This window comes from Chelmon rostratus, chromosome 11 (genome assembly GCF_017976325.1).
Source record: "Chelmon rostratus isolate fCheRos1 chromosome 11, fCheRos1.pri, whole genome shotgun sequence".
Classification (NCBI taxonomy): Eukaryota; Metazoa; Chordata; class Actinopteri; order Chaetodontiformes; family Chaetodontidae; genus Chelmon; species Chelmon rostratus.
In genome coordinates this window covers 18,854,174-18,881,749 of record NC_055668.1, presented here as the reverse complement: position 1 = coordinate 18,881,749, position 27,576 = coordinate 18,854,174, and the positions used below count along the sequence as shown (strand labels likewise).

General features: G+C 42.2%; 1 protein-coding gene across 1 annotated transcript; it reads left to right on the top strand.

Moving 5' to 3' along the window:
- oprm1 (opioid receptor, mu 1) lies at positions 1 to 27,188 on the top strand. The gene is made up of 6 exons (XM_041946846.1): positions 1 to 399; positions 21,493 to 21,842; positions 22,643 to 22,818; positions 23,417 to 23,595; positions 24,155 to 24,338; positions 24,526 to 27,188. The coding sequence occupies exons 1-6, from the start codon at positions 131 to 133 to the stop codon at positions 24,529 to 24,531; spliced, it is 1,164 nt and encodes a 387-aa protein (XP_041802780.1). The 5' UTR covers positions 1 to 130; the 3' UTR covers positions 24,532 to 27,188.
- Positions 27,189 to 27,576: the final 388 nt, after the last annotated feature.

The window sequence follows — 27,576 nt, the reverse complement described above, 5'->3', positions numbered from 1 at the left end:
TCCGTCCCGCGCGTGAAACGCAGCGCACGACAGCCGAGCACCCAGCGGGGCATCGCAGGTATCGTGTCCGCAGACCGTCACCCGAGTGGAGGCGAAAGACGCGCACAGCACCTCCGGCACATCGAGGACCATGGAGAGCGCAGGCAACGGCTCGGACGCGGCTTACCGGAGCCAGCTCCCGGTGCTCCACAGCAACAGCAGCTTCTGTCTGAACTTCACCGACGGCAACAACAACACGAGCTTCGCGGAGGCGCGATGCGACGCGGATCGCGGACTGACCGGCAGCCTGGACGACGACGCCAACCCGGTTATCATAGCGATTGTCATCACCGCTCTCTACTCCATAGTGTGCGTGGTGGGGCTGGTGGGAAACGTGCTGGTTATGTACATCATCGTCAGGTAAGACAGAAAAGTCCTCATTAAACACCGGTATGTGTGGTTGTGTTTTCTCGGCTGTGTTGCGCATAATTGCGCATTTTACACTTTTTTTAACAGTCTTTTCCTAACACGACTGTAAGTGAGAGAATACTCTGCAGCAACCTGTTGCTGTATTAACCATATTGTAAACGAACGTGTGTGTGTGTGTTTATGAGACCGAGTGAGATCGTGTGAGTGCGGTGCTGACAGCGCTCCGCTGCCGTTCGTGCGTAAAAATGTCTCCAACCTCCAACCAAGTTACTCCAGCGCGCAAAAAGCTAGCCAAGCGAGGGGATGGAGGGAGAGGGCTGCTGCACACACACACACACACACACACACACACATACGCACACACACACACACACACACACACACACACACACACACAAGCAAAACAAACACCGCTTCTCTTTCATACTGCAACATCCAATATCCATAACAACAGAGGCACAATATGTGTTGTGCATATGTATAGAGACAGCATGCGCTCGCTCCCTCAGTGTCTCTCTCATCCATAATGCCATAGCTAAACTGGAAATCGCAGTGTTGCTGCACGTTGCTCCCATGTGAGAGCTAAACAAAACCATTATGGACCACGATGAACCGATGCTGCTGTTTTCATGGACACAGTGAGTGAGAGTGAGAAATGAGAGGCCTTATTTAGATTTGGGAATGTGCTTTAAAAAAGCAACTGGCAGAAAACTGATGTGCTGAAAGTTGGGAGTAAAGGATAATAAAGCATGATGAGGTCTATTAGTTTAAAAGCCACACAGCCGGATATTTCCCATTTTCATACATTGATGCTGACTGGTGGAGTTAACAAGAATATAAGTACCGTTTTGTGTGAGCTTAAGACATAATTACAGTCACTGATTGTGTTAATGACAACAGCCCACTTAAGCGGATGTCACTGTGAGAGGGAGGATTTCGGCCTTCAATTACACATTAGACATTTATGTTTGCTCCCCGGCTGATGCTGTCGTTTAAGATCAGGCACTTTCACGTAATAAAAGTCACTAGAACGGGGAATCAGCTTGAGGAGGAAAATGAGGTCAAAACAGGTGAGCTGGAGGTGATTGGAGGGTTGAGAGGAGAAAGACTGATGGTGAGCAGTGAGAAAGTGGAGGAGAATGGAGATAAAGGTGAGTGTGGTCCACCGTCATTTTCTGATTACACACTTTATTGGTCTGATAGAATCAGTGAAGAGTGAAGGGCTTGCTGCGCTGAACTTGTCAGGCAGATGCTCAGATGGCTTTGAAACTGAAATTACAACACTCCATTAGACATGTAAAAAAGCTTCTCTCTTAATTCGCATCTCTATTACTGCTTCACTATCTTATGTCATTACTGTGTTGCACCTTTAATACTCCCCACCCCCCTGCAGTTTCCAGGGCAGATGCAGCATGAAGTGAATGCTCATTTGCCAGACTGCACATCATCCCTTTCACAGTCTGAGAGGCTCCCCAAATAGTTCTGTTTTGCTAAAGAATGCACATCTTTTCAGCACGTTTCTGCACCTATGCCAGATGTTTTCTACCAAACTCCTTCACAACAGATATACTCCCAGGGAGAGAGACTACTGCAATATTTTGCTTGCTTGCATAAGGTCTGTTAAAATGTACTCAGAGTAAATGTTACCTCAGTACAAAGAGTGATGATGATGTTATATAATAACATTGATTAGATTAAAGGCTTTAGGCTATAAAATAAAATATATTAGCATGTCGATGTGCACAGACTGGTGGGATAACCTCATGCTGTTCCTGAGTTTGAACCACATCACAACACCCTGATGTCCAAACCAGCTATTAATTCTTTTTCTACAGATGGACATTTACAGCCTGAGCATACAAGTTAAATTATGAATATAGAGTGGCCTTTCTCAGGGTAGCCTCACTAGAATTAACCAGAAATGAGGACAAAACTCAATAAAATATCAATTGAAAGAAAATTACAATAATTTAAAACAGTTATGGACAACACAGCGAGTGCAACAAGAAATATTTGGTTGCATCAATTAAATAACCTGCCACTTTAACAGCAGAATAAAGCATCAGGCTCAGAAACGCACCTTCTCGACTACAGAGAGAGAGTTGCGCCCTTCAGTACGTTCAGACGTCATTCTGTGAGCTGTGTGCTCTGCTAGTCCCTCCACAAACTGCTCTGGGTTCAGTTTCTCTGCTCATTCAGGCTCAAAGCATAATACAACCAGTCAGCTCAGCCTCTCTGTCCCACTATAACCAGTCCACTGAACCTCTCTGTGCCAGTATAACCAGTCAACTCACTCTCTATCCCACTATAACCAGTCCACTGATCCTCTCTGTCCCAGTATAACCAGTCAACTCACTCTCTGTCCCACAATAACCAGTCCACTGAGCCTCTCTGTCCCAGTATAACCAGTCAACTCACTCGCTGTCCCAGTATAACCAGTCCACTGAGCCTCTCTGTCCCACTATAACCAGTCCACTGAGCCTCTCTGTCCCAGTATAACCAGTCAACTCACTCTCTGTCCCACTATAACCAGTCCACTCAACCCTCCTGTCCCACTATAACCAGTCCACTGAGCCTCTCTGTCCCAGTATAAGCAGTCAACTCAGTCTCTGTCCCACTATAACCAGTCTACTCAACCCCCCTGTCCCACTATAACCAGTCCACTGAGCCTCTCTGCCCCACTGTGACCACTCAGCTCAGGCTGTCTGTCCTGTTGTAACCAGTTGGCTCAGCCGCTCTGTCCCAGTCAAACCAGTCCACTGAGCCTCTTTGTCCCAGTACACCGAGTCCACCCAGCCTCTGTGTGCTGCTGTGTGTTTGTAGCTCAGCAGCTGTAAACAGGCTGAAGGCAGCAGCTCCTCAGTGAATGTTCAGACACAGAAACTCGTCCGGCTCTGCCTCCTTCAACATTCAGTCAGTGATTAATTCAGGGTTTTTTTTTTTTTTTTTTTTACATTTTTACCTTTTTTTTAACATTTTTTCTGACTTTGTTGCAGTAATCAGAGTAATTGTAATTCATCTGTTCCACCACTGCTCCTCGGCACTTCCATAGCAACAGAAAGAAGTGGGAGAGCCCTGGAGAAACAGAAGCTAAACCAACTTTTGGAACGATTATCATGCACCAGCATCATTTTAACGATAGGATCTATGTCTGCTGCTGTCTGGCGGCAGCGGAGCGGTTGTGATGCATGAGTCTGTACACAGGCTCGCATTATGTATTCCGAAGCAGTTTGTCTCGAAAGCAGATGACAAATGTGAAGGGCATCACTAGAGCTTCAGCTCCCCCATCCTTGCCTGATTCGTGGGAAGAGATTTAGGACGGTCTCCTGCCGTCTCTTGGCGGTAATGAAATGGGCATCAGCCATGGGCGTAACCACGGGCGGGGCGAGGGGGACGTGTCATGTTGTATTGAAGTTCATGATTTCGGACTTAAAGGACAAAGTTTGTTGAACCTGGCTAGCAGCTAGCATCCATATCGCTAGCTGTTGTCTCTGAGCTCTCAGTCTCTCTTTTGGTTACTTGCTTCACTAAACCTGAAACATGAATAATATAACTTTGCTTCACCTGTCGACTTCTGCAACTTTTTGAGCTGGACTGATGAGGCTTTCAGGGGACTGGGAGGAAGATAAAGGACATGTCTCATTTCTCTGAGAACCACGATCCATCAGGGTTATTAACATCCATCAGCCTCTGCTTTTCCTCTGTCTCTGCTGGTGTTTTCTCCCTCTGCCAGTAGATTGAGGACGAACAGCCACTGACTAATGACACACAGTGGATATTTACTTGTAAATGGAAATGTCGTCTTGAACCCTCCGTCCCCACTTTACAGTCGTGGCCTTGAATGCAATTTTGCTAGATTAAATAGAGACGGCGGTGGATGAGAAATGTTTTCCCCCTTGCTGTCTGAGCAATGATAACCTTAAAGCCATAAAACATTTCTCTCTCACTCTTTATCTCCGTGTCCTTTTTCCTCGAATGTTTGCTCCGCGCTTACATCCGCAAACTTCTTGTGAGCAAAACAAACAGCACCGCAGATCTGCGCGCTCAATCGGAAAAAAATCAATTGCGGTTGAACAGAAACCGCCTGGCTCCACAAGGAGCATGCCGCCAGCGTGGAGTGCTTCCTGTTACCATGGAAACACTGGGAGGTGTTTTGAGCACTGGTGAGTGCAAAATGACTCCACCAGCTCCCCAAACACCTGCCTCCATCCTCCGTCCAGCCACACGAGCAGGCAGCTGTTCCTGGCTGGTTGAACTTTGGATGCTTTGAACATCTGCACAGCCGTTGCACTAAAACGTCTTCGCCGTGACTCTGCGTCATCCTGTCACTTCTTCACACGAGTTTGAGCCCAGCCACATGAAATACGACGTTATGATGAGAGTCAACACAATCTGGATCTCAAGATTAATGTCGTAGATCCTTGCTAATGTTTCTCCCTAATGGGTTTTCTCGAATGCTCCCGATATGACAAACAGTCTCAGGCTGAGTTTCAAACGCTAGCCCTCAGTCTTTGAAGTTAATGCTCAGCAACAAAGCCTTTCACAAAAATAATTTCTAGTGCTTGTTGATTGTAAGCGATGCAAAGGGGTAAGATGATGTGACATACCCACATGTGTATTTAAAGGGTATTTGTGACCGTGATTGTTTCTCCTGTCCACTTCCTAAAGCTACTTCAATGTGCAAAATTTTGGCATCGCTCATTCATCAAACTGGAATAATCGGTGTTGCCGCAGCAGAATATCAGCTGGACGTACCTTCAAGGTCAAATCATAGTTTAAACCTATTCAATCTAACCACTGAGTAGATGCTATGACCATGAGTGGGATCCAAGTGTACAGACGGCAGGTGGGTCTGGAGGTGAAGAGTTTTATTGAAACAGGGAATAAGGATAAGTGGGTGATAATGGGGAAGGCTTGGAGATCGGGTATGAGCTTCGGGCCCTGACGAGTGTTTATCACAGAGGTGAGGATACAATCTGGCAAAGAGTGGTTGGACAGCCGGGGTAGATGTGCTTCAGGCTGATGGGCTGAAGGGGGGCAGGTGTATACGATGACCAGAGCCGGGAGCCAGTAGAGCCAGGAACCATGGCAACACGCACACACGCACGCACGCACACACACACACACACACACACACACACACACACACATAAACAGGGGAGCACTGGGAAGACTGGGAAAACAGAAGGAAACACCAGCATAACAGTAGACTGCAGAGGGCCCAAACAAAAACAGGCTCCCAAAATATTTACAACCCATTTGCACCATTTTGCCTCACTATTGATCAATGATCATTTATGCTGTTCTGAACTGGAAAACAAATTCAAAATCAAAGGTTTTGTTGGGGGGAAATGGTTACACAATGGTAACAGTATTCTCCCCTGACATGCAACACCGAAGGGACATCAGCAAAATGGAAGTTTCAACCACTTTTTATTGTTTTGTTTTTTATGTTAAAAAGAAAAACATCATCATAGCAGATCATTCTGAACCTTTGAACGGTTACTGGGAACAAAACCAAAGTCCTAACTTGATGCATATATGGCTTCAACCGTCTTAGGACAAATTTCTGCCGTGGATCAGCCGGAAATCAATCTCCACGGGAGCACAAAGAGGGAAACGCACACCAAAAAGACTGTGACTCAGGAAGATGATGATCCTGGAGTGTCAAACTCAGGCTGCAGGAGCCTCATATGAGCTTCAATCCATTTTTACACAGTGGATTTAATCCCACGTCATCAAAAACTCTCTTTAAGGCCAGTTTGGACAGGAGGAAGACAGCAAACCATAGTCTGCATTTGAGTATTGTTTTGAGAAACGTGAAACTGTCCTCTCAAACAGCCACATTTCATGCGAAGCGAGATATTTTATAGAGGTGCTGCATTTAAATTTCTGGAATTGTTATACAGGCTATGATTAGCAGCTATAATTACCAGGCTCTGAGTTGTGTGGGATGAAAAAGAATGGCCTCCGCCTCATTAACACAAATGAGCTACCAGGTGTGCTATTTTTTTTTTTTTTTTTTGTAAATCAGCCATGGGAATCAGTGACTTTAAAGTCCCTCTTTGATGTCACAGAGTTGTGAGTTGACTGTGGTTGCTTGAAAGGTGTAGATCATATTCATGAACATCCTCACGTGTGACGGGTGTGAGCTTGTGCGGCTGTTAACACGTAACAACTTGGGAGAATCCGGCTTTTTTCACTTAAACACAGAAGAGCTGTGAAGGTACATCGGCAGCAGACGTCCGTGCCTCCAGCAGCTACGAACCTCCAACCACTGCAGAATGAAAGTTGCTCGGAGTTGCATTCTCTTACCGTCTCTTACCTCTGACCTTTGGTAACAGCTGTGCAGCGAACACGCAGCCTTTGTGTGCTGTGACCTTGATCGCTGTTCGCCAGCGAGAGGCAGACAGCTCGATAATCGTGCTGCTGTTACTTTGTTTGCATTGGAGCACGAACAGACTCACCTGCACGAAACGGGCGACAACAACTGTATTCAGGGCCTCACCTCTGCCCCCTGCAAGCAATGCAACTATCAGCTGGTAATGAAGATTCATCGCTTGACTCTGCCTGAATTTCAATGATGATTATTATTATCAGTGTGAAGGAGTTTAACAGCTCAGTGTGAGCCTCAGAGAGATGCTGCTCTTCCTAATTTGTGTGTCTGCGCACAACAGGGTGGGACAGAGTCTAATTTCTTGTTAGCGAGACAATTGTGAGGAGATACTGCAGAGAGGTAATTAGGCTGTCCTTCCTGTGTGTGTGTGTGTCATTGAGTAATGAGCTTCTTAACATTACTGGACTCTGCTGGAGAATTAGAGCGGCATCAGTCTGGATTCAACAGGAGGTGTCCTGTGGAGCTGAGTGAAAAAGACAGACAGAAAAGAGGCGAAGGAAGAAAAGGACGATCGCTCACTTCACACACTTCACACACTTGAACCCTCAGAATTTGCCAGATCTTGACTTCGGAGGCAGAGGAACAACATTTTTATTGCATTCAAGGAATGTAGTGATAGAAAGATGAGGGAACAAAAAAAGACAGATTTAGTGTCTTTCTCTGTTTGATGATTGATGGGAGCTCTCAGCTCTTTTGTCTAGCCGTCAGTTACAAAGTGACTCACTCACGAACGCTGATTCTGCTCTTTCTAGTTATGACAGTTCCTGTTAAACATGTCTTTCTTTATCAATCTGCCATTTCAAAGCACCAGAGGGTATCGCACATTTGGCCTCACAATCAATTTGATGACTCGGTTACGCCCCGCTACTTGTACTGTACGAAAACTTCTGTACATTTTTTTGTCTTTTCAAAAAAAGCGATTTTCCAGGAGGAGAGGAGAGGAGTTTATTGTTGCAACGTACTAAGAATGAGCAAACAAAAAACCCCCAAAGATGTCAACGATGGTCTCATCTGAAGTGAAACTCGCAAACAGTCTCACTGCTGTGAACAACAGTTGCATTTATTAAATATTGATTTAAGACAGGGGCCCAGGGCACAGAGAGACCCTTTGGAAAGGATCCTCAGTACTTTAACAATAGTGTTCCTAAGCAACAAGCTGACGATCTCTTCTTGAGGTCCCTGTTTCCTTTGCCAGCGTCACAGAGGATCTGCGTTTGTCCTAAATTGGTTTCTTTTTGTCATATTTCCAGAAATGGAAAACCATTATAGGAGTGAATCACAATGAACCGGCCAGTGTTTGTAAAACCTCATGAGCAGAACGTAATGAAGTGGGTGCAGAGCACATGTGGCAGGTGCGATTTATGTCATTGTGATCCAGATAATCCCATTTCGAGGCTGTTTGAAGTGTTTTGCCAATTAGATTTAAGCATTTCTCAGTTAGGCCAACTTCGGATTGTTGTGGTTTTCACTGCAAGTTAAAAACTGTGCCCAACCCCATTCGTTCACAGGTCTTTCTTTTTTTCTAATTCCCTCGATTTTTTTTTTCTTGGCGGGTGTTTTAACCTGTTCAATACAAATTACTATCAAATCACTTTACAGCTGCCAGGTTTGTGTACAGTCACCAGACATCCCATCTTATGCAGGACTGTCCCACTTTCAAATAATCATAAATAAAATAATCATTACAATATACCTGTTTTCAGTGCTTACATAGATGTTACCATGTTCTTTCACCGTCATTATTACCCAACCCAGAATAAAAACATAAAGGCACCACATGTCTGAATACAACACTTGTTTTGTCTGTATGCGTCAATTGGTGTCAAGGTTGTTGCAATCTTATGAGTCCAAAGGCAAAAGTCAAAAGCAATGACATTTGAAAATATGATCACCCTCGTGTTAAACCTGTGGATCGATATGTACATCTGGTTCCACCCCACAGGGGTCATCATGTGTGTCCATGGATATTGATCCCTTCGTATCAAGTCAGGTCAGTCAGGTGTGTTCCGGTATGTCATCGCTCACTGTTGCTGTTTTTATTAAACACTTCTGTCAGTGAGCACATGATGGATCTGCAGAGGATGCAAATGGAAGTGACAATTCTCATCACTGGGATGTGCTTTATATTGTAATAGGTTGCATCTTGGTACGTAAAAGGACAGAAGGGTTAAGTTTGTACCTCCTGTCGGACAAAAGCTTTAACTCTTTACTAATGATCTATCAGACTTGCTCATGGAAAGAAATAAAGGCTGGTCCCTTGCTGCGCACTCTGGGAATATTTCCAGTTGGATGGCTTTCAATTTATTTAGAAACAGATGCACCATGCCATGGTGATGAATGCCAAAACAGAGTATTTTCTGGATTTAATCTGCAGCTCATATTCAAATCCTCGAAATTTTTGGAAGGCTGTGAATTCTAATAAAACTAACATTTTCTCGCTTCCTACTCACATCAAGGTCAATGACTGTTATTTATCAGACTGTAAACAGATAAGCTTGGAATAAACATTTTGTAGCAGCTGGTCATCTTTCGGATAATCGAGGCTTAATTTCTCTCCAGCTGATGACAGTGTATTGTCTGTTTCTTGCCACCCGCTGTCTAGCCCAGATCCTGTTTCCTCAAGCGTTGTTAAATATGCTCTCCTTGCCATCAATCCAATGAAATGCACTGGAGAGGCAGGTCTGGATCCCCTTTTTTCCCTGGGCACAAACTTGTGTTTTCTTTCTATTTCCTCTGGAGCAGGGCTTGAAGAATGGCTCATGTGCAGAGCCTCATTTTAAGCCTATTTCAGTCTGTCTTAAAGTGGGGCCCAGTGCTGTATCTGCTGTTAGTCTGCTATCGTAGATGGCATTGTATCAGCTTTGGACAAGAAAAAGCACTGAGTGGCATTTTTTGTTGATCTATCCAAGGCATCTGATACTGTAAACCATTGCCGGCTCTTTCAGAGGCTACATGATATCGATGTCGGTATCGTTGCATGTGATTAGTTCAGGCACTACCTATAAGAGAGAAAACAAAATCTGTTAAATTAAGAAGCTACCATTGTGAGTGTTTATCAGTGACAAAAGGACCTCCACAGGGTTCAATTTTAGGTCCAGTCCTTATTACTATTATATCAACAACATGGTAAAATTTTTGGCAAATTGTCGTGCAGATGACACAGTGTTATGTATGTTATATTATCTTACAGCATTTCTTCAACATTTTGCAAGATGCTCTTAAAGACCCAAGACTTGGACAACATGCAGATCAAACAAAGTTCATGCTAGTTTCCAGGGCCAGAGCTACAGACTATATTGGTCGTAATATTTCCACCATGAATGGACTCACGATTGAGAGTTAGACAATATAACTAAACTAAAACCATCTTTTCCACATTTTTTTTATAAAGCCCTCACTGGAAATTTACCATTGTACCTTTCAGAACTGCTTCGTCGCCTCAGATGGGTTTTATCAGACACGCTGCACTGACTGGCTCTTCATGTTCATGTTCCACAAGTTCAGTCTGAACTTGGAAAAACTGACTCTCGGAACAAAATACAGCAACTCCTTAAAATCCTTGGTCATTCTAGAAATGTTCTTAAATCTCTCAACCTCTACTTGTAATTGTTGTACATAACTGAATTTCATTTCACATCTTAATTATCTGAATTATCTGATTATGATAAAAAATATAATTATGATAAATAAGCATTTTAAATAACGGCATTACCGTTCTCAGCTAGTACATCTTATTTTGTTTTTCCCTTGTCCTTGTTTCTGTCATTGACTCGATGTTTGGGTGCAGGTTGAATAAATGGATAATGTTTGAGTTCATGTGTGACTGTGTGTACGCATGCATTTGTCTGTGCAGACTATGTGCATGATTCTGTGTGTAATTCTTCGTTACAGCGTGTGTTGGACAGTGTGAGAGTGTGAATGCATCACTTTGAGCCTCTGAGTCTCGACCCTCAACTGTCAGCATGTCACAACAGTGTCCCTCCATCTCTGTCTGACAGCCCGAACCTCGCTCAGCCGAGCTGTTTGTCTCTCTGACATTTGGGGATGGATAACAAAATTTTCTGTTTATCTGCCAGTTTGTGTATGTTTACACATCTGTTTTTCTGTGTGAATATGAGCCAGGAAATGTGTGTTGTCAAGCTGAATCCAGATAGCCTCAGTCAATTTCAGAGAGGACTCATAGTGGCAGGTATAGGTATATTCTTATCCATGCACACACCTATCATACACATGTATACATAAAGGCCTTATGCAAACACACTTTCCTCGCTGTTCTTTTCATCAGCTAAGCTGACCAGAGGATTTGTCTGACGTTCGTTTAGATTCCTCAGTCTGCTCTGTTTGTTCAGTTTGCTAATGCAAAGATTAATGCAACCAGCGCTACGTGTTGCCACTCTCTAGATCAGGCATGTCAAACTGATTCCATAAAGGGCCGTGTGGCTGCAGGTTTTCATTGCAACCAAGGAGGAGCACACCAGGCCAACCAATCAACACCAAGGGATCACTTAGTTATCAGCTGAAGACTGAGATCAGCTGATTAATTGATTCCAGCCTGGTGTGCTCCTCCGTGGTTGGAACGAAAACCTGCAGCCACACGGCCCTTTATGGAATCAGTTTGACATGCCTGCTCTAGATCCTAAAATACACTTTGCCTGTCTCTTCAGGATTTATGGCTGAGACGATAATTAATCGCCACACTCTCCTATTGTTGTTCCACTCCAGCCAACTCTTTTGCACATAGCACTGTTACTATATGAACGGAAATAGCAGATGTGCTTGGCTGCGCTCTCACAGAGCTTCCACACGTGACCTCGTGCTTTGTGCTTGTCTGTGTGATTGCTCTGCTAAAAGAGAGACGGCTGTGATAAAGTTATCAGTCATTAAATGCTGTCTTTCGCTCAAACACCCTCTGAAAATCTTGTTTTTGACCTCCAGTGTTTTTTAACACTGTTGCGTGTGGTTACGCATTTAATAGAGCACATTTCTGACCACGCTCAAGCACTGATGCTGGGTGCAACTCCAATATTTCAGCTGGTTCCTATTCAAGTATTAGCCTTTAGTTGCATCGAGCTTTCCCCGAGCAGTTCGTGCCATTCATCATAATACATTTAAAACGTCCCTAAAAGCTTTTGTATCAGTGTCAGAATAAGTGCTAGATCTCAATCTGTCTGTCTGAGTGAGTCCATTTAACAACGTTTAAGGCTGTATTGGGATCTGTTTCTCCTGCAGCATGTTCCCAGCAGTGCCCGTCTAATGACAACCATTTACTGAGACGATTTCCAAGAGAGTTTAAACAGCAATAACTATGGGAAATATGGTTTGCAAGCATATTAACACTAATAAAGCAATAAGTGTTTACTGTCACATAGGTTTATTTATCGTCTCTAATGGTTAATGCCTTCTGGTATTTATTTCAGTCTTTTCATGGTGTTATTTATTATTCTCATTCTCATTCTTATTCTTATTCTTATTCTCAGAATCTTCCCAATGCATCATCAAAGCATATTAAACCTAATGTCTGACCTTCACACTCTGAGGTGATTTTTAATATCTTTGGTTAATGGCTCTGAAGACAACTCAGTATGTTCATAGAGACTCAAAAGTTTTATCAAGCACTTCACAAGTCTGCATTCTGACAGAGACGATGTTAGAAGTTTTGTGGTGAGCAAGATAAGCTAAGAAGCTGAAATTTCATTGAGGGGGAGGATTTGTCTAGGAGTGCCTTGTAGCTGCTGTGGAGCTGCTAGAACCAGATAAAGAAAACATTTTCCAAAGTGTCAGTTTGTCTCGAAGTATCGTTGCAGCGTGGATCACTGATGCGATTCATCCAACAGGCTCCTTCGGCTCTAACTGACTGGTGGGGAGTCACAGATATTTATTCTCTCGCAGGATCGTTCACACCTTGTGGTCCCATGTGAGGCACTGACCCACTTGGCCATCAACAATCACATGAGGCATGGTGTGACTGGGTGTCATGTCAGTCATTGACCCATGACTCATTCGACCCAAACGACTCACATGGTGGTGGTGGGTGTTAAGCTGCCTGGGAAGGGATGTCGGGGTTGCATTGTAAGTGTCTGATAAATGGCATCATGAACCACCTCATCTGTTCATCGTTGGTATCTTCTGATCCTGTAAGAGGATCTAAATACCTGGCACTCCCCGCCAGTCAGAACTGAAGAAGCCTCTTGGCTTGGCTAAAGCACCTACAAGTACCATTACCTGGCTGAATGAGAATAATCAAAGACATGACTGATGTGGCACACTGCAAGAAATTTCCAGTGCTCTGATGAAACAGACAAAACAAATTAATTATTTAATCATTTATGTATATATTTGTGCGTGTGATTACTGCAGAGTTTGATATGAGGGAGGAACTGCTGTCCTTGCAAGCCATGCATGGCACTACCAGAGGTGTGGATTTGTTTGAGCAAGTTGTTTTGGCCATGTACAAATTAGAACTACCACTTGCAAGGTGACTATGGCTTTAATGTCTCAGGGTGAAGGAGGTCATTGTGGGTAATGTTGCAAATCAATGAGCAGGACTCATTCGCAGCAGTATTGGATTTTATACAATCATCAGAGTGATGGATTACCTTGACTTGTCAGGCATTCAGTTCAGAATCAGTCAAAGACAAAAATTCCTGCCTAGTTATTTTGTCCAAAATTAGCAAATGTATTTCCCAACTATATCATGACATTATATACCGTAGATATATACATTTTTATATAAAATTCCACACACAGTTACCAACACTCCTAACATAAGTAGTACATATATGCAATAAAAGCACAGACACATCCCCATGTCCTATCACAGCGCACCACAGAAACACATGCCCAGCAGTGAGACATGCAAACAGTCACACCCTGTGCACCCTCATCCATCACGCTCCTCACAGTGTGCATGGACAGTGTTATTAGTTGAGCCAGAGGCATACAGATGTCTGTTCACATGAGCAGCCTCTGTTACGGCAAACAGGACTTAATGGTCTTTCTGCACCCAGCAGCGGCCCATGAATCATACACAGGGCTACACAGACACTGGGCAGCTTCGCCGGCTCATGAGGAACTGTGTTTAGCTTGCTGTGTAGCGAGAGCCATGAAAATTCATCAGCTTCTGTTCTAAACTGTTGACCGCAAGTGTGCAGGTCTCATGCTGAGATTTGTTGAAAATATGGCGACAGCACTGTTTATTCGCTACAGGCTTGTTCCAGAGATATACAAAGTTCATACTGGTGCTTATAGAGTAGCTTTAAACATTCAGCCAAGTTAATGTCTGTTAGCAGTCCAAAATTATCAATTTGACGCATTAAACGCTGCACCGGGTAACAAAAACCCAGAGGAAACATTTATTTGAGACAATGAGCAGGGAATTAGCTGTAAGGTATAATAAATCGTAATCCAATTTCATTTTTATAAACCCTCGTGTTTTTTTCTGTTTTACTTCACACAAATTAATCGTCTTAGCTCTTTTGTTTCTCAATCACTTTGCTTTTATGTGTTTTACTGTGCTGCTAAACGGAACTGAATTAGATTCATGTTTATTCATCAGGATTCACCTTTCTCCTGTAGAAAGGCGGCTGTGGCCCCTGAGTAAGACGAGAGTGGAGGTGGTGTTCACTGGCTGGTGTTGGACCCAGCAGACAGCATCAAAAGGAGAAACGTCAAAAATGTTCAATCTAATCTTCAAAACAACGCGACGCGGACTCACCACATGCATTTTCTAGGTTGTAGATGTTGTAATGTTTGCCCCCCCAAAAAACTTACATCCACGGTGAGAATGTCAGAACATTTTGCGTTCAGAGATGTTGCAGCGACTTTATTAATGCCCAGCTGGGAAAATTTGGTGTTACAGGCAGCATCAATAAATAGCAAATAGCAAAGGCAATGGAAATTAAGAAATACAAAATAAGAAGCTGACTATGTATATGTACATTTTATTCAAAAGACTATAGAAAATATATTGCCAATTGAAAGTACAAAAATTGCACGTAGTTATGGATAAATTAAGTACAGTGCTTGCTCTATTGCACAGTAGTTAAATATATATAGTATTTAAGTAAAAAGGAGTTTAATACTGAACAGGGTATGAGGTTTAAGTGTCCAGTCATTATGTTCTTATTGCTGCGTTATCCCTGTCAAACCCGCCACGAGATTCTCCTCGCCTGGTCACAGCTGTTGCCATGGTGAAGCATGATCCTCACACGTGAAAACAGTAATCAGCTAATTAACATTCAGGTACATTTAAATGACATTGTGTTGCGTCCTACATTGACAGGCTGGGGACCTGATGTGTGGGCAGAATGCGTTTTCTCTCCTGTCCAGATGTCCCACATGTGTTCACGTCAATCACTGCTGCAGTGTCGCTTTAATGGAACAAGAAGGAAACACGGCTCGGACGTTATCGGCAGTCAGAAATAATGGGTCCAGTGTTCGTCCTTTATTATTGAACAGATGGGGTTGGCCTCCTTCAGCCCAATTACACAGACAGCACAACATTTATTGGCACCAGAGGAGAGTTAAAACGTATGTATGTGCACAATGAAGAAGAGGTCTGATCACAAGTGAAACAGGAAGAAACACATCCAATCATACAGTGAGGAATAAAAAACATTAGGACACTGTCAGTGCTGTCTATTCTTTTTGTCCTTTTTTTATTTTTTTTTAGTCATGCTAACAGAAACATCTCAACAGCTACTACTGCTACAAGACGTTCATGGATATCAGACAATAAATCCTCATTTCTTGGATCTTCCTCTGACGTGTCCTTGTGCCAGATAATTGAAGAATGAATGACATTCTCATTAGCTGCAGCTGAATATTGTTTTTTAGCATGCTAACAAGCTAAACTAACATGGTGCATATTATACCTACCAGCTTAACACCAGCATGTTACTGTTATTTTGAGCCTGTTAGTGTGCTGACGTCAGCATTTAGCTGTAAGAACCTCTGACTGTAATTTTCTTTCTTTAATATTTTTCACATTTTTCAGAGAACAACCCTCCTCCCTCTCCCTCTGGGTGAGTGGCACTCAAACAATTATCGCAGCAAGAACATGGTTACATTTAACACAAAAGAAAGAAAAGAACAAAAAAAAAAGAGCAATGAGTTATAACATTTGTATGCGCATATATGCCGTACATCAAGCACAAAGACACCCAGACACTAGCTTTGCATTATGTAGAGGCCATTTTCAAAAAGTCCTTTTTTTAAATTGAACATTATGTAAATATACCAATATGTAAATGATTTGCTTTTGTGTAGCCATTGAGGTGTTGTTGGTGGGTATTCAGGTTTCCAGTGAAGTGTTATACTTGTTCTTGCAGCTGAAAGTGCAGGATCAATATATTTCTTCTTGAATGTGTCCGCAGGGTCTGACCTGCTTGTGCTGAGTCGTCACAAGCGAGGAGAAAAATGGATTATCGAAATGAAAACATAGCAATATTCTATTAATTGCACAGGTCCAAAAGGGTTTTAGTACAAGACTACAACATATAACAATACCCCTCTGCTTTTTATAGATGAACTCATCTCAGAGTTCATTCTGTGCAGCTTTTTCTGGTGTGAAATATGAATTTATTTATGATATACATCAGCATTCCTTCTTATTTAAGCAAAGCTGTAAGTCTAAATAAATAAATTAATAAAAATCTAAATAAATGGGAGGATATTAAACCAATTTTTACTTGCAGCTGAATACATTAGACATTAATATACCATCATCAAAAAGGTGGTCACTTCTCTGATTCCCATCATTTATCAGCATCTGTCTCCCAAAACTGTGAAAAAATCTCATTCAAAAGAATAATGACCAGTTATAAAGCTGTGTCTGTGCTTCTGCATTACAGTTTCAGCAACAGATGAGGCTCATTATGGAACCAGGCTGGAGGCAAATGCAATTTTCCTTTTAATAATTTTTCATACGGAAGATTATGTGGGGTCTTCAGTCAAATTTGCCAAAATTGCCACATTAAGCTCTGTTGAATTTGTGCGCACTGAAACAACCAATCCTCAACTGCCCCAGTCATTTAACAGCTTTTTTTGTATGTAAATGTGTTCAAATTGGCAAATTAACACTGTTGTACTGGCACAGTGCGTGTCAAATGATTGCAATGTTTGAGTAATGCATCTGAGAGGACATCCTGTGAGATCATGCGATGAGTTTGTAAATCAGCGTCTCGTCGGTATCGTCTGAGGGATAATTTACTGTCATTGTCAAACCTGTTTTTCTCATTTAAGGCGAAATAAAGACAGATGAGGAACAGGAAGGAGGAGGGCGGCTCTCACCCCCAGGTGGGAACCACAGCTAATGGGTGGATGGAAGGCAATGAATTATACATGATTTCACTGAAAGGACTGTTCTGGACGATTTTAAGGTCCATTACCGCAGATCTATCCGCCGCCTCTCTGCTTCAGCGGTCCAGGAAAAGACCAAATCGAGGTAGTTTAGAGGCAGATTGGACGACTTCAGTTGTGGAGTGTTTATCCACAGAAGCGGGGTAATGAAGATTTCTGTCTGGTCTCTCTGTGGCTTCGGTGTCGCTTTCCCTTCCTGTCAATAGTGGCTCAATATTTGCTGTAAACCTTTTTATTTGACGTCTGTTTACTGACATATAATGACACAATCTTCTTGTGGAATGAGCAGAGCTTCAATTTTCTTGTCACAGTTTTCTCCCAAAATGAGAAACCATCCGTGGGAGATCTGTATCCTCTTTATGAGTGATACTTATCAAATGATTGCTGCTGGCGTGGGAATTCATTTTACGCTTTATAAAGTAATAATGTGTCAGATATCCTCAGTAACTGTCCATTTGCTACTCTGTGTTGTCAATTAATATAATACGACAGTCATTTAGGCTAGACACAGCTCATAAAAGTGCTTTCTCTTTTCCAGGTAACATCATCATGCAACTCTGCAGCCTAGAAATTATCTTTGTATACGTAATGAGAAAGCATTTTTAATAAATGTATCTATCAACAGAACATTTTGCAAAATATTCACCAACAGCAATCAATATCCACTCATTTCAACAACAGCACCATTGACCTTTAGGCTCTCGCAGCACTTGGTTAGGGTGAGGCAGAGATTGTGGAATAAATATTAACCTGCAACTTTTCCGAACCATAACCAAAATGATTTATTGCTTCAAAATAAACACAGACCAGGGTCCAGTTCTCCAGGAAGCTGATTTGTTAAACCTCAAATAAGAAAGCCGCTTTCCCAGGTAGATTTCTCCTGAGCAGCGGCGATTTTCCGGCTGTACATACGAGAAACCGGGTTTCTAATGGTGCTTAACAATGGACTGCAGACAGGGAAAGCAGCAGCAGGGCAGCTGATGGGAAGGAGACATAATTACGCACCTTTATATTTAAAGCTGTCTGTCTGCTGTCCTCCTCTCACCGCACTGCCAGTTTGCTTCAACACACACTGATAAAGAAGGAAAAGTGTTAAAATGCATCCGAAACAAGGTCTACAAACATTTTTTACGCACATTTACACGAACCAGTTTGCTACAATGCATGTAAACATGTTCTCAGATTATCAGCGTCACCTGTTTTCTATGCATAACCTGGTTACTTAAGTGCATCTAAATGCTTCCATCACTTTTAGCAAGCACGGATGGTAACGATCTCCAACAATCCGAGCTGGAAGATCACATATGTCCCTCCAAGGAAATCGATACGGCGAGTTTTGAGCAACATTAGCATTTTTTGCACACAATCTGTGTATTGTTGGAAAGATTGGCTGCAGCAACAAGAATCAATGCAAAATATAGTAATTCTACTGTATGTTTATTCCTATTGCAGAAATATTTCAGGTTTCAGAAATGTAAATTATAAAGACGGCATAGAGATCTTGCAATATTATTTCATCAAAACATATTGACAACAAATGGGTGATCAGTGTAGCAAAACCTCAAGGGCAAAGAATAAATGAAAGCTGAAAACTCATTAATAAAAGGCCTCATTCAGTTAACATGGACGAGATGAGGCCATTCACCCCCATACAGCATGCACGTTCACGCATGAGCTTCAGGCATACGACGCACAGGAGAAACACAAGCTATCATCATCTGCAGCCATGTTAACCGTCAGTCAGTCACAAAGTCAATAAGGGGCTGTTGGAAATTACCTCCAGCTCACTACTCAGAGCAGAGTGACAGATTTTACTTCATCTCGAGGCGCCTCGTCAGTCCCTGTGCAAATAAAGTCTGAAATAACAAACTCACTAAGCTGTCAGTGTTAAAGTTAATCAGAATTTAATGAACTAACTGTCGCGTCTGGTTGTTAAGAGGATTTGGGATTATTGAGGAGAGTGCTAGAACGAAACAGAACTAAATTACCTCGCAGGTAGAATGACAGTTTAATAAAGTGAAGGCCAGAGGGTGTGCTGTATCATTGTCACTTTGTGTATACAGATTAATTCAATAGCGTTACGGCAGGGGATGTGTCTTAAGCGGCCGTTACATGGAGTAGTGCAGCAACAGTGCAACCGCTGCTGTGCTTTGGAAATTGGCAGAGAGTTTGATGAGACGCCGCCGTGTCTGTTAGATGTAAAGCTACCGTCAGCAGCAGCTCTGAAGCTCTTGAATTAACACGCTGTATCACGTCTGTTCAATCTGTATATAAAATGTAAATTCTCTGTTTTAATGGGTGGGTTGCGTGTCGGACTGTTTCTTGGCTGCAACCAGTAACTTCCTGGAGTCTGCACTGGTTGCCTGGCAACTGCTGAGAGACAAGAAATAGCCTGACACATAACCCTTTTGTTATTTTTAAACTTTTTTGGATGTTAAGTGTTAATTTGTGCTGGTTTGTGTTGTTTAAAAAGCGCCATGTCAGCTGAATCCCCTGTTTCAGCTTCTATGCTAAGCTAAGCTAACCAGCTGCTGGACAGGTAGGACAGTTGTTCTCTTCTCCTCTCATCACCGAGATGGAAAAAAAAGAATAAAATCTGAATATCTTGTGTTTTAAGATTAAGGAGAGAAAGTAGGATTAAAGTGTCTTTTACAGGCAGGATCTAATTCCTGGTTAGTTTCATTACAGCGTCGTTATTTGGGCTGATTAGCTCTTTCCTGAGTAATGCCACTCTGTGGAGCTCTGTAATAGCTCACAGGCATATTGACCTCACTGTGGGACTCAGCAGTGGAAATCCTCCTCACATCTGACAACCTGAAAAACAAAAGCGGCTCGATTAAAATGCAGCGCTTCACTCTAACATGTCAAACGTTCAGGCTGCGGCTGAACTTTTCTCTGCATTTTAAAGCGTATTTTCTACATTGATGCCACCTTTCTCTCGTCACGTAGCGTTTTAGTCCCAAAGGAATGGCTGGCTCACGATCGCTTACGTGTTTCATTTTGGGTCTTTCGCCTACGGGTTATGACGTGCAAAAATCATCAGGTCTTTTTGACGTGATCCAGCTTCACCTCATTGCAATGTGGACGGCAAATTCTAAACATAGTATATTTCTTTGCTGACACGAGCTCTAAACAGTAGAGTCATTTCGATGGTCTGCGTTCCATCCTCTCTACTAATGGATCCACACTCTTTGTTCTGTTTTCTATAAACACTCACTGAACTACCACAGTGGGGGTTTTTTTGCGGACCATATTGACTAAAAGGACATTTTTATTGTATAAAATGGACAGTCCTCGAATCCAGTCCTTTGATCACCCATTAGTCAGATGACAGAGGCTATTGTGAAGCAGGTTTACTTCAGGATGGACTTCTTTGTCCTTTGTGGCCTCTTTTTCAGCATGGTGGAAACTGGACTTGAAAATGTATTTTACTGCGAGCGATTCTGTGTGTGCATTTATGTTTCCAAATTGGTTTCGGAAGAGACTGAATTATTTACAAAACATTCCAGGACACCTCCTGTGATTCATCCATGCAAATTCTGCAAATGGTGTTCAAAAGACCCATAAAAGAACATTTAATTCTACAGTTATAGTCACCTGGAAGAGACAGCAACCCCAACAATATACATTTTTTAATTCACTTCTTTCACAATTTCCAGGAAATAGTGTCTGTTTACACATAACTAGATTATTAGAATCAGAGGAGAGGCTCATCCTCCTGAATTGATCATGTTTTTTGCTCCTACACAAAGGCTATAAAGAGTGACAACAAAGAGACTCAAAGTAACACAGAGATGCAAAACAAAAAAAAACAAACAAAAAGGAATGACAAAAAGACTAAAAAGAACAACAAAAATACTCAAAAGAAAAAAATGAATAGAAAAAAACTAGACCAAATATGACCACAAAGACTCAAAATATCCACAAAGAGAGACAAAATGGCTACAAAAAGACTCAAAACAACTTCAAAGAGACACAAAAAGACTAGAAAGAGATACAAAATGACAACAAAGTGACTCAAAATAACTACAATTGGATGCAAAACAACTACAAAAAGGTGACAACAAAAGGACTAAAAACAACTACAGAAAGATTAAAAACAACTACAATGGCTCAAAACGACCACAGAGAGACACAAAATGATTACGAAAACACGAGACAACTGCAAAGAGACTCAAAAGGACCACAAAGAGAGTCAATGTGACTACAAATGAAGCAGCTACGTCATCAGTCTGGGGGCGTTGCTCATTTGTAGAAGTGCAGGTAGCCTTTTACATGTCTGTGCCCACGGCCTGATGTTTCATAATAAATCCCTGCTTCCTGTGCAGGTACACTAAAATGAAGACCGCCACCAACATCTACATCTTCAACCTCGCCCTGGCCGACGCCTTGGTCACCAGCACGCTACCTTTCCAGAGCGTCAACTACCTGATGGGGACCTGGCCGTTCGGGGACGTGCTGTGCAAGATGGTGATGTCCATCGACTACTACAACATGTTCACCTCTATCTTCACGCTCACCACCATGAGCATCGACCGCTACGTCGCCGTGTGCCACCCAGTCAAAGCGCTGGACTTCAGGACGCCGCACAATGCCAAGATAGTCAACGTCTGCAACTGGATTCTCTCATCGGCCATCGGGCTGCCCGTCATGTTCATGGCCTCCACCGCTGTCACTCGTGAGCGCACACACACCCAATTGATAAATAAAGTTTGATGATGACACAGTGATGAATGAATGATAATAACTTTAATTCTAGAACTCTATGGTAGATGAATACATTTACATTCACACCAACATATCAGTATGTATATTTACACCTACTGGCCTCAAGATAATTGAGAACAGATGAAACAAAGGGCTACAGAGAGAAAAAAAACAACAATGTGGGATGATGGGAGTCGATTTCACTCAGGAGTTGGTTGAGCCCACAAACTGAGCTAAAAGGACAGCAAATATTGGACTACCGCTCACCAGGTGGACAGAAACGGCAAATGAATGTCACTATTGATCGATATCTGCTGGACGTGTAAATGAGCAGATGTAAAAGTAAAAATGGATGTTGAGTGTATGTTGCCACTGCCCCAAGTGGCCAAACCAGTTACTGCAAGTTTAAATCATTCACTGGTTCCAGCTTCTTAAATTTGAAAAATTGGTTCCTCTCTCTGTTTTTTATCTTTATTGAATAGCTTAATGTTTTGGACTGTTGGTCAAACAAAGCAAACACATCGAATATATCATCTTGGGGTCTTTTTTCACTATTTACCAAAATTTAAAGACTAAACGATCAGTTAATCCTAGAAATAATTGACAGTCTTCTCAGAAACAAACATAAGAACCAGATCAAACAAACATATTTTAAAGAAAGGAAGAGCAGATGTTTAAAAAGAAAAAGAAAACAGAGTGGAAGAAATGAACGTTTGTGTCTTTCACATGTGAACATATACATGAGCTCGTGTACCTCCTCACCCTGCACAGCCTCCAGCATTGTTGACTGCAAGCTGATTTTCCCCCACCCATCCTGGTACTGGGACACCCTGCTGAAGATCTGCGTGTTCATCTTTGCCTTCATCATGCCCGTCCTCATCATCACCGTCTGCTACGGCCTCATGATCCTGCGGCTCAAGAGCGTGCGCATGCTGTCGGGCTCCCAGGTAAAAAAATTAATCTGTTTTTCTTACACAAACATGAGCTGCTTTCCACAGTCAGTGCCAAACGCTTTTTTAAATAGATGCAAATGAGTGAATTTTAGAGTGTAAGCATTAGTGAACATTTTGTGAAATTTTAATTCCATGGCTTATTTACTGAATAATGAATTGATTTTATCTTTCAGAATAATGAAGCGCAATAGAAGGCTACCCCAGAGCATGCATGCAAATAAGGTGCACTCGTTGCTCTCAAGAGAAAACAATTAGGGAAAATCCACTTAAGCCTGAGGTTGTGGCTCAGTTTTAATGAATTGCAGGAGAAGGTGAAATGACCCAGCAACAATAATTTCACACTCAGTATTCGAGGAAATGTTCCAGACACAGGAACAAGAAAGCATGTGCGCATTCTCAAGAGGATGCATTTAGTGCAGATACAAATGGAGCCACTTCTCTCCATCCTTTCCCTCCTGTCTCCCTCCCTTCCTCTGTCCTTTTCCTTGCCCCCTTCACCTTCTCCACCTTTCCTTTCCGTTTCTCCAACACTCATCTTGTGCTCCTTCTTATCCCCAACACTACACCACCTACCGCCTCCACACACACACAGGAGAAGGACAGGAACCTGCGTCGGATCACCCGCATGGTCCTGGTGGTGGTCGCCGTCTTCATCATATGCTGGACGCCTATCCACATCTTCGTCATCATCACGGCTCTGATCAAAATCCCCAGTTCCACGCTGCAGACTATCACCTGGCACTTCTGCATCGCCCTGGGCTACACCAACAGGTTGGCACTCAGCAGCAGCCTCAAAAAAAAATCCTGCGTAGTCACTGTAGTATCGGAAATATTAGTCCTGAAAATCCAAATATAATAATTCAGATAAAACATTTAAGTCATTTCTTTAGTAATAATGTGAGTTTTTGTGGTTAGTTCATCCCAACTGGACTAGGGTGAGAATTTGCTTGATTTTCTTTTTATGGTTGAAGCCACACTGAACTCCGGTTAGTCTAATTTTTCGTGTGTGTGTGTGTGTGTGTGTGTGTGTGCACCCGCTGCCACACCTGTATTTTTCTTATTACAGTCACTGTCCTGCATTTGCACACAAAGTGGTTTTATCAGTGAAATGCTACAAGCTGTGTTGGGGGAAAGTCTGGTTAAATGCAGATAACAGGATGCTTATTATGAGCAGTGATGCACGTTTCACAGATAAGAGCCAAATGTTATTGACTTTTTGAACATACATTTGTTGACGCACGTTTTTATACAGTGACTTCAGTTGACTTGTGGTTTTCACACCGCTCATTATACTGTATATAAAGGTGGGCCTTGTTTTTGCTCCATGCAGTAGTCTGAACCCGGTTCTTTACGGCTACCTGGATGAGAACTTCAAGCGCTGTTTCCGTGAGTTCTGCACCCCGAGTCCATCGGTGTTGGAGATGCAGAACTCGTCCCGGACCGGAGCCACCAGCCGCAAGCTCCCCCAGCGTGAACAGAACAGTGCAAACACAGGAGAAAGGTTCAATCAACAGGTAGACATTGTCAGCAGCTTCATATTTATAGGACAAACATGATAGAGTGGCATCAATCTCCTTGTATAACTCAAGAGCTGATAAAGAGCTGATCAAAGAATGTTAACCTTTAAAATAATCTTAGGTAAATGTCTGTGAACAGGCATATAGAGATAAACTGTATGCAGTATACTTTTTGTCTCTGCAGGTATGACTAGCCTTGGAGGGGTCGTCGGTGGACTCCCGCTGTTGTGGCGGCGTCGCCAACGACGATCTCAACTCAGAGGTCACGCAGGTCACCACGGGGCTCTGACCGCACACACACAAACCACACAAACAACACAAACAAACGGGATATGACTGAGACTCAATAGCACAGACCATTCTGACGATGTATGGAAAGCTTGACCGCAGCGCTGCATCAGATCACTCACTGCATGGCTGTGCAAGGCTTTTACTGTTACTGACACGGATACAGACATGTGTAGAGCTAGACTAAACAGAAAACCAAGCATCATTACAATAACATAGCCTCATGAGAGAAGAAGTTGTTGCACTAAATTGTGCATTAATGCGACTGCAACTTTTTAAATTATTTTCATTGTTCATATGCCTTTAAAGACTATATAGACAGAATATGTGCAGCAAAGAAAGACAGCTGTAGACAGATCTATAAAACTCTATTATGATGTTGCTTTGTTCTCTCTGCTCTGTACAAAGTTGCCTCATTGATCTGCGCCTCCTGTCCGAACCCTCGTCCTAATTCTATAGGTTTTAAAAAGAAGATCAATTAATTGTTGTGTGTTTGTGTTTGAGTTCCTTTCACTTCACGCCAATCTGTCGCTTTTCCTCCCGATGTTTTCTTTTTCAACTGTTTGCACATGTGAGAGGACAGTTTAGGTTTAGTTTATGTGGATTTACAGCAGTTACTGGTATGGGATCTAATCCCATTTTGGACTGTTTATTGCCCTTTATGTCTTCTTTCCTTTCCTTTCATTTCTTCTATATTTATCTTGTCTCTGTAAAGACCTTTTCTACCCTCTTGTTGGACTGTACAGCACCGTATGTTCTCTCTGCTGAATTTGACAAACTTCTGAATGTACAGAAGGAAAACCAGCTGTGTTCATCACACTGGATCCTTGTGCTGAACTGTGGATCATCTAAACCAGCAAAGAAGCCGCATCGGCCTGTGTGCACAGAGCATGCTATTGTGGCATGTAGTGCAAACATATGGCACTACCAGTGTATGATTAACTACATCTTAACAGCCATTACACAAGGTATGGGCTTAAATGGAGTGACGTGTGAGCCAAGCAGGATTGTACATGTGTGTGTAATCATTAGAATTGCTTGTGCTTACGTGTTGTGCTGTATGCTATATTTGCCAGTTGCCTTTACAGTAACTCTCCTCAATATTCTGTGAATCAGTATTTTTTTTAAATGAGCTGTACAGCTGAACATGATTGTATTCGTCTCTCATGTAAAATACTGTATGCATTGTGTTGCTTTTTTATAAACACGAAATCATGAATTTGCCGGAAGAGAATTCGATGGACCAGCAAGTCATCGTGCTTCTGAACAGAAGTTTTGTCATATTGAATCTGCCTTGTTGACTGAAGAGATGTCTATTAATCAGAAAATAACGTGTGTAAAACCTTTAAATTGTGAATTCTAACATGTATGCAGAGTTTAACTTCATAGACTGTTTCATATGTTTCTTTGTTTGTTTGGACTGAAAACTTAATGTTTGATGATGTCTCAGTCTATTTTTGGTATTACTGCTTTCCGTAAGTTTTGAAGGAAAATACAGTAGATTGTTGTTATTGTTTGCAGTCAGGCCGCCAGCTACCGTGACAGAAAAATTTGGCTAAATTAAAATATTACTTATCACAAAAACAGCAGCCGAGTTTGGCCCGTGTGTGGCATCAAACATCACATGCTGAATTTGATGTGTCATCTTGCAAAACACATTATGTGCACGAAACAAATGTTGAGGAGCCGGTTGTCACTTTCTTATGCTATGTAATGCATTTCAGGCCAAGGAAGAGGAAAAGCAACAGTCTAAAATATTCAGCACGAAGGTCCTGAGTTTGTATGTTTTCATGTTTCTCTGTGTGCTCTTAAAGGTCTCGAAAAGCTCTAAAATGCCCCCCCCCCACCCCCCCAGCTAAATGGGGTTATTTTCGAACAAATGGTCTTACATTTTTCCTGAGCATAGAAGTAATACTAGGAGCTAATTAGTTAATTTCCTCCATGGATCATTAAATAGTGAGGGTGCTGGTTTTTTGCCCAGCAGACATTCAGCTGTAGCCTCAGTCTTCGAGCACGGTGCTCATGTAGTTCATATTTAAGTCCCGATTTACAGGATTCTCATTTTAGAACGAGCCAGCTGGCAATATTAAAAAGTCAGCCAGAAACAGTGTTAGTTAGTTAGTCAGCTACAGCTGTTAAAATATTCCAGTTGTCACTTAAACAGTCGCAAACAGTCACTGCTCGATATGAGAAGTCTACTTGAGATTAACGGGAATAGCACAGTAACTTGCTGGGGTTGAGGCTTGTCAGGCTGTAAATCATGATAATGATATTTAATCATCATGAAATAAGAAAATGAACATAACACACAGAGAGTGACATTTGGCTTTAATGTAACCTGAAGATCATGTTGCTGCAGAAGCATTTGATGACCATACTCTGAGGATAATCTGTAATAAAATCAATGTGATCTGTTAACACGCCAACACCAAACTATTTGCTTGTTTTCTGACTCGATCATGATTTAACTCGTATTCTATTCTTGAAATGGCATTTCTTGTAATCTGATGTACAAACGATAATTTTTCATTTATGGATGCCACAACACGATATATATAATTTTACTGTTAATAAATGCAATGGAATAAAATGTAACTATGAATCTCACTGAATGCCTTTTCTCTTGCATCTGAATAAAGTGTCATCTGCAGTGTGGTCTGTCCTTTTCCCCCCATCAATCACTTGTTCCATCCTAGAATTGTGACTGTTTTCTGTAATTCAGAAACTTATTAGTATTGTGACATTAGGTGATCTTTAAGCCAAAAGGTGCTGCAGTGTGTGTAGACACAGGTGTAACTCATCTGTTCCAATTAAACTTTCCTATCATGCCATACCAGCTAGCGAGCAGGCACAACAGCAGGACCCTGGAACTAGCACACCAAAAAGTCTACGGACACCTGTGTTTAGATAAATGTCTGTGAGGAAGGAAATTATTTTTTCCTTTGCA